Here is a 12,306-nt window from a genome sequence, read left to right as displayed (position 1 = left end):
TTTGCATCTCCTTTTTTTCTACTTCTTATATTACAAAGTGTAAATTACATAAGTATTTTTTTTCTTTTTGTAAGTGTTTATGGTAAATCATTTATTTTAACTTTGATTCATTTTTTCTTTTATTGGTGTTTACGGTAGGTTGTTTTTAACTTTGATTCTTTTTTTATATATTCTAAAGTGCAAAGTTATAATAACATTTATTTTTATATTTTGTAAATGTTGTATGTAGACTTTTTATTTTTACCTTTAACTTTTCACTCAATCAAGTCATTTTTTTTTTTAATTTAACTTTAACTTTAACTTTTTTATAATTATTTTAAATCTACTTGGACCCACCTATGATAATACCGTTTTTATTATGATATAAAAACAAGCAAAAATTAATTGTTATGAAAAATCCACTAGGTAAAGTTCAATGAAAACACTATTTGGATCACATACATACCTTAATTTTTTGATAAGATACAATCTTATCTACACTTGCACTAATGGACAATTTCTAATTTTACAGTATTTATCAACTAAATAAAAACATTTAAAAATTATTAGTTATTCGAAATTAATTTTTTTTAATAATTTGCACATATATAATTTAATATATATCTTTTTATCTCATAAAATTAATTTTTTAAATAATTTTATGGTATTTATCAATTAAATAAAAGTATTTAAAAATTATTAGTTATCTAAAATTAATTTCCTAATAATTTATATATCTAATTTAAATATATATCTTTTATTTTTTAAAATCTCAAATAAATAAAAATATTAAAAAAATAAGTTATCCAAAATTAATTTTCTAATAATTTATATATAATTTAAATATATATCTTTTTATCTTCTAAAACTAATTTATTAATAATTTTATGGTATTTATCAAATAAATAAAAAATTAAAAAATTGTTAGTTATCCAAAATTAATTTTTTAATAATTAAATATATAATTTAAATATATATCTTTTTTTTAAAATTAGTTTTTTAATAATTTAGATATCTATATTTTAAATTTAAAAATATCAAATTTAATTTTATCTTAATTATAAACACTTTATTTTATCCAAAATTTTAATTGAATTGTCAAGACAATTTTAATTTTTTAAGTCCAAATAATTAATCCAATTATTTTATTTTTTTTTGGATTTATTCAAATCCGAGTTGGATTCCGTATTGGACTTCTAGACCTTCGAGATATCTATTGGATCAATTTGGACGATCGTGCTATGAAATGATCAATTGTTTAGGCTATTTAATTAATGATTGGGCCTTGAGCCCAATAGATGTAGTTAGTACATTTTTTTTTATATATAAAAAAAATAAAAAAACAGGAGAATTTTTAGAAACATGTTTGAAATGTTGGAAAATTGGGGAAGCATCTTGGCATTCAATCCCAAAAATCACATTTTGATAAAAGAGAAACTAAATCACAGGTAAAAGAGAAATTTTGACAAGAATTAAATCGTTTTTTTAAACGATAAAACAAGCCATAAATAGAATAGGATCTAGTTGTAAGTTATATATGTATTTTTTTTTCTTTTGTAATAGTTTTATGGTAAGTGATTTGTCTTTAACTTTAATTATATATATATTACAAAGCGTAAAGTTATATTAAAATTTTTTCTTATATTTTTGGGTGTTATAAGTAAACTTTTTATTTTTATTTTTGACTTTTCACTCTATTAGCTCAATTTAACTTTAACTTTTACTTGTTTTTTCAATCTTTATAAATTTACTTAATTATAACCCATTTATGATAATATATTTTTTTATTATTATGGTATACAAACAAACATATAAATTTTATATGTTATAAATTTAAAAATTTTTAATATAATTTTTTTAAAAAATTAATTTTCATATCTATGCATATTTTATCACAATCTAATTTTTCTATAATTAGAAAAATTTCTCCTAGGCTGCCAAAAGTCCGTGGACAAATATATCTAATCTAGAAGAGTCAGAAGTCCAATACCACAACTAGTGTACTAAAATAATTGCATATATGTCGTAATATATATAAGTCTAAAAGCTCGAGTGTTAAATGTAAAAAAAAAAAAAATTATCGTTATCAATTTTTTTATTAGGTGTAATTGATTATCAAATTTTTTTGTTTTTTTTTAATTTTAAACTTGACTAAATTTATTTTTAAAAAAATAAATTTTGATCTACATAAAATATATATTTAGAAATTAGTTACTTGAGAGAAAGATATTAGAATCTCACAACGTCAAATAAACACATTATCAAATAATCATATATTATCTTTTTTAGCCTTAATTAAAATGATTTTTATTTTAAAATTATTATTTATTAATATTCTATTATTTAAATGTTGAAAATTTTCTTATGATTTTTCTAACACTTTGGTGGAATCCTTAAAATATTTCTCTTACTTCAAAAGTATTTAAGAAAATATGTTTGTTTTTTTGAAGAAGTTTTGTTATTGGATTCATTAAATATTTTGTAAAAAAATTAATTTCTAATTTTTATTAACTTTTAAACATTTATCTTTCAATATTTTATCATTTTCTTGAAAATAAATAAAAATTATTGATATTGAAATTATTTTCTAAATTCTTCAACACTTTAATGAAATCTAAAAAAATTTTCTAAAATAGAAATTCCCAAGAATATTGCACACCTATAAATTTTCTTAAATTCCATTATTGATTAAATTTTTATTTATTTCAAAATTTTTTAAAAATTACATAATCAAATGAAATTATTAAAATTATTAAATCTGATAGGCTCAATTAATTAAAAATATAATTTTAATAGCTTTTTTACCCAAAAAATAAAATATTCTAAATATTTGAAACTTAAATAATATGAAAATTTAACTTTTAATTAATAAATTAACATTAAAAATTATAAGAAAAGTTCTATTTAAAAATATATACCCTCACACAAGCTTTATCCTGTTAGGAATCAATTTAAATGCACAATGAAACTAAGAAAACTACATACATGTATATATATATTCATCCGTGTATTAGTCCAGGCCAAAAAAAATCATTAAAAAGGCGTTTGGTTCGTAAAATTTTTGATTCCGAAAAAAAGTATGATTTTCAAAGAAGTGAGATACCTGAAGTTTTCTTCTATTTTTAGGGCATCCTGTATTCAAATTCACTTGTTTGATTGAAAAAAATCTACATATATTAATTCATGAATAATTACAATAATTTGCTTAACATATATGATGACAAAATTTTATTAGTTTTTATTAATAATAAATACCCAAATGATAAATAATATCTTTGATAGTAAAAAAAGATAAATATTTTATTTGATTGCTATTTTTTTTTATAAAATATCATCAACAAAAAAATATTGATGATTATTTAAGGCAATTTTGGTTGGGAAACACTTTAAATAATCTATTTTATTTTTTTAAAAGAGATTTCTTAAAACATTTTTTTGTTTAAAAATGCTTTAAATAAATGTCATTTAAAAAATATGAGAAGATTATTTAAGGCATTTTTGATCCAAAATTATTTTAAATAATCTCTAATATTTTTTAAAGAGGATTATTTAAAACACATTAAATAATACTCTTCAATTTTTTAAAACACATTATTTAAAGCGTTTTTATAAAAAATGCTTTAAATCATCTTTAATATTTTTTTAAAAGGGATTATTTAAAGTGTTTTAAGTAAAAAATACCTTAAATAATCTCTAATATTTTTTTAAAAGGAGATTATTTTAAGTGTTTTTGATCAAAAATACCTTAAATAATCTTTAATATTTTTTAAAGGAGATTATTTAAGGCTATTTTTTTTTGTAAAAAATTGTCTTAAATAATACCCGTCACTTTTTTAGACCATATTATTTAAAAGATGCTTTAAATAATTTGTTTAATTATTTATAAGATTTAAGAGATAAAATATAAAAAAAGTAGCTCAATCAGTTAAAATATATGGTTATTAACTATAGGGTCGTAAGTTCGATCCTTTCATGCAATAGTAAATGTTAAATGTTCCTATCTAACAATCAAGGGAATGATTGACAAAAAAGCAAAAGATTAAACACATAGTTGGTATTTTATATTTTTTGTCACATTATTATCTAAAATTTTTTTATCATATTTGTATTTAAATTTTTAAATTTATTATTATGTTAGTACCTTAGACCAACGTTGTTAGTTGATTTTGCAAACATAACATCAAAATCCAATAAAATGCTAACACATATAAAAAAATTTTAGTCAATGCCATACATCAATGCCACATTAGTATAAAAAAGAAAATTAAAAAAATTGTAAAATTTTTTTTCATAAATTCAAAAAAATTAAAAAAATTTAACAAAAAACATTAAAAATTTCTAAAAATTTTTTCAAAAATTTTTAAAAATTTTAAAAACCTAAAAACAAATAAAAATTAAAAAATTTTCTAAAATTTTTTGAATTTATTTTAGAATTTTTAGAGTTTTTGAAAATTTGTTAGAATTTTTTAAAATTTTCAAAAATTTTTAATTTTTTTAGATTTTTTAGATTTTTTTAAAATTTTTTTGAAAATTTCAAAATTTTAGAAGTTTTAGAATTTTTGTTTTGAATTTCTTAAATTTTTTTTTAGAATTTTAGGGATTTTAAACAATCTTTTAGAATTTTTTGTAGATTCTTAAAATTTTTTGAATTTGAAAAAAAAAATTTTTTTTAAGTTTTTTTTTAATTATTATGTGACATTGATGATATAATATTAACTAAATTTTTAGTACACGTATCAACATCTTATTAAATGTTTATGTTACGTTAATAATGTGGATTAACGACAATAATCCAAAATACCAATGTAATAACAAATTTGAAAATTCAAGTAACAATATGATAAAAAAATTCTTTAGAGATAAATGTGACAAAAATAATAAAATTCAAAAATTAAATATTTATTTAACCAAAAATAAAATAATCAAAAGGGTTATTCAAATGAAAAATCAAACGTTTATCAATTACGAACATAAACTAGGACACCAAATCTTTACTTCTTGAATGGTATAAGTGACAAGTATTATTATAAAATTAATTATGATACTCATTTAGTTATGATACTCATTTAACAGTTATTATAAAATTATTTTTTATATTAATAATATAAATATAATATAAATATTAATATTAGTCTTATACTTTATTATTTTATTTTTTAATCTTTAATTCTTTATTATTTTATTTTTTAATCTTTAATAGTTTATCATTTGAATTTGATGTTAAAAATTAATATAATTATGTAAATATATTAAAAATTAAAAATAAATATTAAATACATATTAAATTAGTATTAAATGTTTTATTTTTTAATATGTAAGTACTTTTTATTTTATTAATATGTCAAATTTATTAAATTATAAATAATATATAATTATTTATTTTTTAATTGTATTCTTGTATATATTTATGTTAATCATATTTATTTGCATATATATATATATTATTCGTTTTGTGTTTAAATGAATTAATTATACAGATATTAATCATGTCATATTTTATATAATAAATATAATAAATATATAGTATTCATATTTAAAATTTAAATATATTTCATAATTCATATTATGTTCGTGTTTCAAAAATTTATTTTATTACACGCATGAAACATAATTTTTAAACATAATTCATTAACTTGATCTTCTTTTCTTTCATCAAATCCTTCATCGCATGTGCGACTTGGGAGTTGATACTTTCGAGTCTTACGTTAATTTTTAAAACTCTTTAGGGTCTTATCTTAATTTTTAAGGCTAATCGTGGATGCAACCGTACTCACGATGAGGTGCGATTGCATCTCAAAAGCCACCGTAAATTCGTTTGGGTCTCAAGTCAACAAGACGATTGAACCATGCTACAGATTTTATTTTCTCTTTTTGGTATCCTTTAAATATTATTATAAAAACAATAATGACCATTTTAACTTAATTTTTATTTTTTTTCATTTTCCTTTCTTTATTTAAAAATTATGAAAAAATTTTATTAATTTAATATAAGAAATAAATTTAATAATTTTTAATAATTTATTAATTTTATAAATATTAAATAATTTAAAACTTTTAATATATATAATTTTTTATCCGATACTTTAATGATAATTTTATCTTCTAACTATAATTTACCTTACTATCACTAATATTTTTATATTTAAATTTATATCTCATTATTAATTTTAATTTTCTTATTATAATAATCAATTTCATCAATATAATAATTAATTTTATTTTTATTACTATTTTTAATCTTATTATTATTTTAAAAAGCATAATATAAGCTCATAAAAAAAAAAAAAAAAGTAAGTCAATGATGATGTTTAATAAGCCATGGCTCATTAGCATTAGATGCTTCAGTAGTAGTTCTAAAGCAATATATATATATATATATATATATATATATAATCGGTTGCATTGCTAATAAATATGATAATTTGAAATTTGAAACAATGAAATATTATAAAAAATAATATAATTTAAAATTATAATAAAATTATATATAAAATTAAAAAAAATTAAAAAAATTATATTTTTATTTTTGTATTCAAACAAATTATAATAAATAATTTTTATATAAAACACTATATAAATATATATATATATCTACGAATTACCGAATCTAACAGATGATTTCGAGGAACAATATTCAACAATATGAACAGAAGACGAACTAAATTAGAGTAGAAATCTGACTTTTTGTTCTCCCTTGGGGATCCTTTTTCTAGCACGTTACGTTAAGCCCTTGGAAAAACACGTTGGGAAGAGCTACATAAGTCTATGTCTTCTGCTTTCTATCTTTGAAACCGAAACTCAATGATGTCGAACTTTTATGACAAGCTTGTAGTTCCTGTTCTTGCCTGTGAGGAAGGGTCGTGGCCCTGCAACGGACCCGCTGCATTGGCAACCGCCCTGGCAATTGTCTGTTTTGCATGGTGGGCTCAGAAAGTCATCACCAAAACAAAGCTGCCTCTTCCACCAGGTCCTCCAGGCTTGCCTATATTAGGAAACCTTCCTTTTATCCAACCTGATTTCCATCAATACGCTACTAAACTCTCTCAAATCTATGGGCCCATCATCAAACTTCAGCTCGGAAGGAAGATTTGGATAGTTGTAAGTTCACCTTCAATTGCCAAAGAAGTCCTCAAAGACCACGATGTTATTTTCGCTAACCGTGACACTCCTGCAGCAGCCTTAGTGGACACCTATGGTGGATTTGACATCGTATGGAGATCTAATGGCCCCGAATTGCACAAGCTGCGTAAGCTAGTTGTTCGTGAAATTATGAGCAACAAGAGCCTTGATGCATGCTATGCGCTTCGTCGACGTGAGATTCGACAGATGATCAAGGATATTTATGGAAAGGTTGGTTCATCCTTTGACCTTAGTGAACAAATATTTCTAACCACTATAAGTGTCATGATAAGCATGCTATGGGGTGATTCATTGAATGGAGAGGAAAGAAGCAGGCTTGGGATTGAGTTTAGGAAACGATTGGAGGAATTTGTAGAATTGATAGGAGCACCTAACGTTTCAGATCTTTTTCCTGTTCTTGCCGCATTCGATTTACAAGGAATTAAGTCCAAAACGAAGAAGCACTTGTCTTGGTTTTATGGGATTTTTGAATCAGTGATAGTACACCGAACAAAGGGAAAGAAGAAGGAAGGAAGCAAGGATTTTTTGGAGCAGTTATTGGAGCTGAACCAGAGAGGAGATGATAAAACCTCATTATCCATGAAAGAGATGAAGGCTTTGCTTCTGGTAATGTCCACCAACTTACATACCCTATCCCCTCATTTCTTTAACAATTTTTTTTTCTTTGTCAACATCTAATTGGTCCTCACCTTCCTGCGGTAAGTATATATTTTTATATGCTTACGATTTAATAAATCAAAGATAATAAAAATTTTCTGAAATATTTATTTTTTAAATAATTTTTTATTTTTTATTTTGCATTCAAACAATGATTGATTTATGTTAAAAGTTTATTTAAGTACAAATTAAAAGTAAACTTTTATTTAAATAGAAATTAAAAATATTTAAAATTTTCTTTTTTATTTTGTTATATTTCAAATTTTCAATTTTATTTGAGTTCTCCTTTCTATAAACAAAAAATGCTACACATAAAGGTCCTATACGCAATTATATATGTTTATGATAGGGATCCAATGCAAGATTAGGATCCATGCCTATCTACAAAATTTGAGACTATAATCAATTGACTGGTTTATTATAATTAATTGGGATTATCTTAAATGGTTCTGAAAATGACGATATTCTCCGATATCTCTGAATTTGTGGGTAGGATATGATTATCGGCGGTTCGGATACAACATCTGCTACAGTGGAGTGGGCAATGACCGAATTATTGCGGCATCCAGATAAAATGAACAGAGTCATTGAGGAATTAGAGAAGGTGGTTGGAAAGCAAAACATTGTGGAAGAGTCTCATCTTCCTCGATTGCTTTACTTGGAAGCAGTAGTAAAGGAGACACTCCGAATCCATCCAGCTGCTCCCTTGCTCGTGCCTCACATGCCTGCCACCACTTGCATTGTTTCCGGATATACCATCCCTAAACATTCGACAATCATATTTAATGCATGGGCAATACAGAGGGACCCTGAGTTTTGGGAACATCCTCTTCGTTTTGAGCCTGAGAGATTCTTGAAAGAAACTGAGAAAGCCAGTTATCTAGGTAATGATTTTCGTTTTTTCCCATTTGGGTCTGGGAGGAGAATTTGTGTTGGAATTCCTCTAGCAGAAAAAATGGTAACGCACTTGTTGGCTGCCTTGCTGCATTCCTTTGAATGGGAATTGCCTAACGGAGTAATGCCTGATATAAAGGACAAACTTGGAATAGTCTTATCGAGAGTGGAACCACTTGTTGTCATCCCCACTGCACGACTATCCAATTCATTGTCATATCAATAAATGGAGAAAACAATCGCAGGTTGGCTGCCTTGCTGCATTCCTCCTTTGAACGGGAATTGCCTAACGGAGTAATGCCTGATATAAAGGACAAACTTGGAATAGTCTTATCGAGAGTGGAACGACTTGTTGCCACCCTCACTGCACGACTATCCAATTCATTGCCATATCAATAAATGGAGAAAACAATCGCAAGCAGAGATTATATGATATGTATTTTATTAGATTTTGAATTATTCGAAATTTAAAATAATTATTAGATGTTAAAAAATTTTAAATAAATAAATAAATGTTATATGCATCTTAATGTTTTTTTCAAAAATAAATTATAGATGCTCGTCTAAATATTATTTATCAAGTTTGAATTTATTGTATAACTTTTTCAATAATATATCATATATAGATTAATTAAGGACATAATCTTTAAAATTTATGCAAATTAAAGATATAATGTTTTGTTCAAGTATTTTGATTTACAATGAAGAAGGTTTTCTTTGATTATTGTACATATCATTATTACCTCATTTTCATTTTACATTTTGAAAAAAATATAATGACTTCACTTTTTTTTTTAAACGATCATCCTTATCTCACTTTGAAAAAGTATATTATTGTTTCACTTTAAAAAGGAAAAATCATTGTTACGTATTTATTTATTGTCCCATCATACCAACTAGCATTATTGTACATTAATCTCAAAAGTCATGAAGAAAATTAAAATAAAGACCCATCGTTATTACCTACTACAATTATCTCAATTACTTAAAATTTAAAGAGTAAATTACTTCTATAGTGTTTAATTTTTAAAATGAATATTATTTTGATTTTTAAATTTTAAAAATATATATTAATCATAATAAAATGATTTTTTTGTCAAAAAATCATTAATGCAGTCATCAAAATAATTTTTTAAAAAAATTACAAAAAAATAGATAAATTTTTTTTATTTGTTACAAGTATAATAATAAATATTTACTAAAAAATACTAATAATTTTAATAATTATATAAAAATAAACATAATTAATAAATTTATAATTCAAACATTATATTAAAAAAATTTTAAATTCAAATATCACATTAAATATTTTATTATAATTTAAAAATTATTTGTAATATTAACCTTAAATTAAATTATGTTAAATAAAAATATTGACCTTATTGTTAATGACTCTATGCGTGTCATATAAATGATCTATCATTTATCGTATGAACTAACTAAATTAATTGATGTAAGGATATGATAAAAATTTCAAGTCTACTATCGTATCTCAAATATTTGGAGAGAATAAATGAATATTTTATTTCTAAATAATTATTTTATTTATATATTTAGGATTAGTTATTATCAAGTAATGTTTATCTAGGAAAGATTATTTAATTTTATCTTTGTCCTTTTTTTCATTTGTTATTTCTATAAGATATTATCTTTTTTTATATATATAAATATCTTAGAAACAAGTTGCTTTTATAAAGGCCAACTCTTATTTAGAAAATGTATGTTGAATTTCATAAAAAATAAAATAAAATTCAAAGGTCAAGTTTTCTTTTAAAATTTTTCACACTTTTTTCTTTTGGTTAAATGATACTATTAATCCTTATACTATACATTAATTTCAATAGGAGACGTATTTGTAACTTTTGTGATTTTAAATTTTTGTTCAATCAGCAACGGTGGTTTAGTTTCTCTTTCAAAATCGATGAAATATTCTGTTGATCAAGTGAGGTGACATTGACTCGATGATATGGATTAAAAGATTGATAAATGGGTATTTTACTGATGTGGAATTCCAAGTCATATAATTTTCACTAACAAAACCATTTTTTATTTCTCTCTACAAACTTACTTTAACAACCTATCTCTCTAAACTTAGTTTCAGGCAATTAAAAAAATTGTGTGACTTTTAATTCTAGTAATTGACGTTTATTTCTCTAAAAATCTACCTTAACAATCTCTTTTTCTTTGAAATAAACAAGATCCAATCTAAAATTTAAACTCTCTCTAAACACCAATCCTAAATAACCCACTACTCTTATTATTACTTTCCTTTATTGTCTTATCTCCAAGAATTTCATCTTCAACTTGTTTTGCTATCCCTTGTCTCCACTTTCCTACCACTCTTCATTCTACATAAACATATCAAGATAATCAAAATCAATAAAACAACCACACCCAATAACAATACTGGGTTAGTGAATTTTGTAGGAAACATTGAAAAATTTTGAAGTGCTACAATTTTTGAAGTTCGAAAGGGGTGGTTCTAGTGAGCAAATTATGAGAAAGATTAACAACAATTATTGAATGAAGCATCAATATTTCCCATGAAATTATTCTAGTAAACAAATTATCGTTTCAGTTCAAATACAAGAGATTTTCACAATGATCAATGTCCTAGGAGATACTTTCGTTTATAAATTTACCTTAGAGTTTGATTTTGTACATGTTTTTACATTCGATGAAATTTGAGATTTTGCCAGTGAGCTTGGCTGAGCTGGTTGAGAAAATTTGGAGCAAACAAACATAGTAAAAACTTAAGCCTTTTTTAGTAGCGTAAATGGGTATTTTTGGGTAGAGGAGCCAGAGTGTTAGGCTTTAGATCTAGGCTTTATTGGGGGTTTTTTTTGGCAAATCTAAAGTTAGCAAAAAGCTATGAAAGGTCAAGAGAAATTTTTGAGTAGCTTTTAGGGTATTTTCGACATGATGATGATGACAAATGGCGATGCTGATGACGACATTCGGGGGTCCAGCATCAAATTCTATAGTTGTTGGTGGGTGGTTGTTTACGTTCATGAGTGTTTAAGAGGTAAAGAGAGTAATGCTTAGAGAGAAAAAGACGAAAAATAAAAAGGAAGAAACAAAAAAATAAAGAAAAAATATATGAAAATTCCACAGCGGCAAAAATTAGGCCATTCATAAATCTTTTAACCTACATCATTGGGTCAATGCCACCTCACTTGGTTAATGTGACATGTTATCAACTTATAACGAAAAAAATAAACAACTGTTATTGATTGGATGAAAATTTAAAATCACAAAAAGTAGAGATACTTGTCATATTGAAATTAATGTATAAGAAGTAAATTTGTATTTTGTGTATAGTATAGGAACTAGTGGCATAATTTAACTTTTCCTTTATATATACACATTATTCGATATCAAAGCCAGTTTGCTAAAGTCACCTTACCAAATTAGAAAATATTTAGTGAGATCAAAGAACCATTTATTTTGATAATAATGCGTTTGGATCAAGTGGTATCTTAAAATTTGATCACAATGATCCAAAAGTGAAAATTTTTATATTGTCAAAAATTTTCATCAAATCAAATAACGTTAGAAGGTCGTCTTAAATTAGAATCAACCCACATCTTCGAGCACATAATAAAAACCTTGATCAATTTACCATCGTTTCAATTT

At 23.7% G+C, this 12,306-nt stretch overlaps 1 protein-coding gene across 1 annotated transcript; it reads left to right on the top strand.

The window, feature by feature from the left end:
* The first annotated feature begins 6,581 nt into the window (after positions 1-6,581).
* LOC111290652 (carnosic acid synthase-like) lies at positions 6,582-9,193 on the top strand. Its single transcript, XM_022882056.2, has 2 exons — positions 6,582-7,725; positions 8,270-9,193. The coding sequence occupies exons 1-2, from the start codon at positions 6,781-6,783 to the stop codon at positions 8,894-8,896; spliced, it is 1,572 nt and encodes a 523-aa protein (XP_022737791.2). The 5' UTR covers positions 6,582-6,780; the 3' UTR covers positions 8,897-9,193.
* The last annotated feature ends 3,113 nt before the right edge of the window (positions 9,194-12,306 follow it).

This window comes from Durio zibethinus, chromosome 11, assembly GCF_047325235.1.
Source record: "Durio zibethinus cultivar Kanyao isolate XHJ-2024 chromosome 11, ASM4732523v1, whole genome shotgun sequence".
Lineage (NCBI taxonomy): Eukaryota > Viridiplantae > Streptophyta > Magnoliopsida > Malvales > Malvaceae > Durio > Durio zibethinus.
This window is presented reverse-complemented; position numbering and strand designations above follow the sequence as displayed.

What these genes read in the sequence shown, in the direction of transcription:
- LOC111290652 (XM_022882056.2), top strand. Translation starts at nt 6,781, where the DNA reads ATGATGTCGAACTTTTATGACAAGCTTGTAGTTCCTGTTCTTGCCTGT. An exon ending in AGATGAAGGCTTTGCTTCTG is followed by an intron (nt 7,726 to 8,269) that starts GTAATGTCCACC and finishes ATTTGTGGGTAG; the next exon opens with GATATGATTATCGGCGGTTC.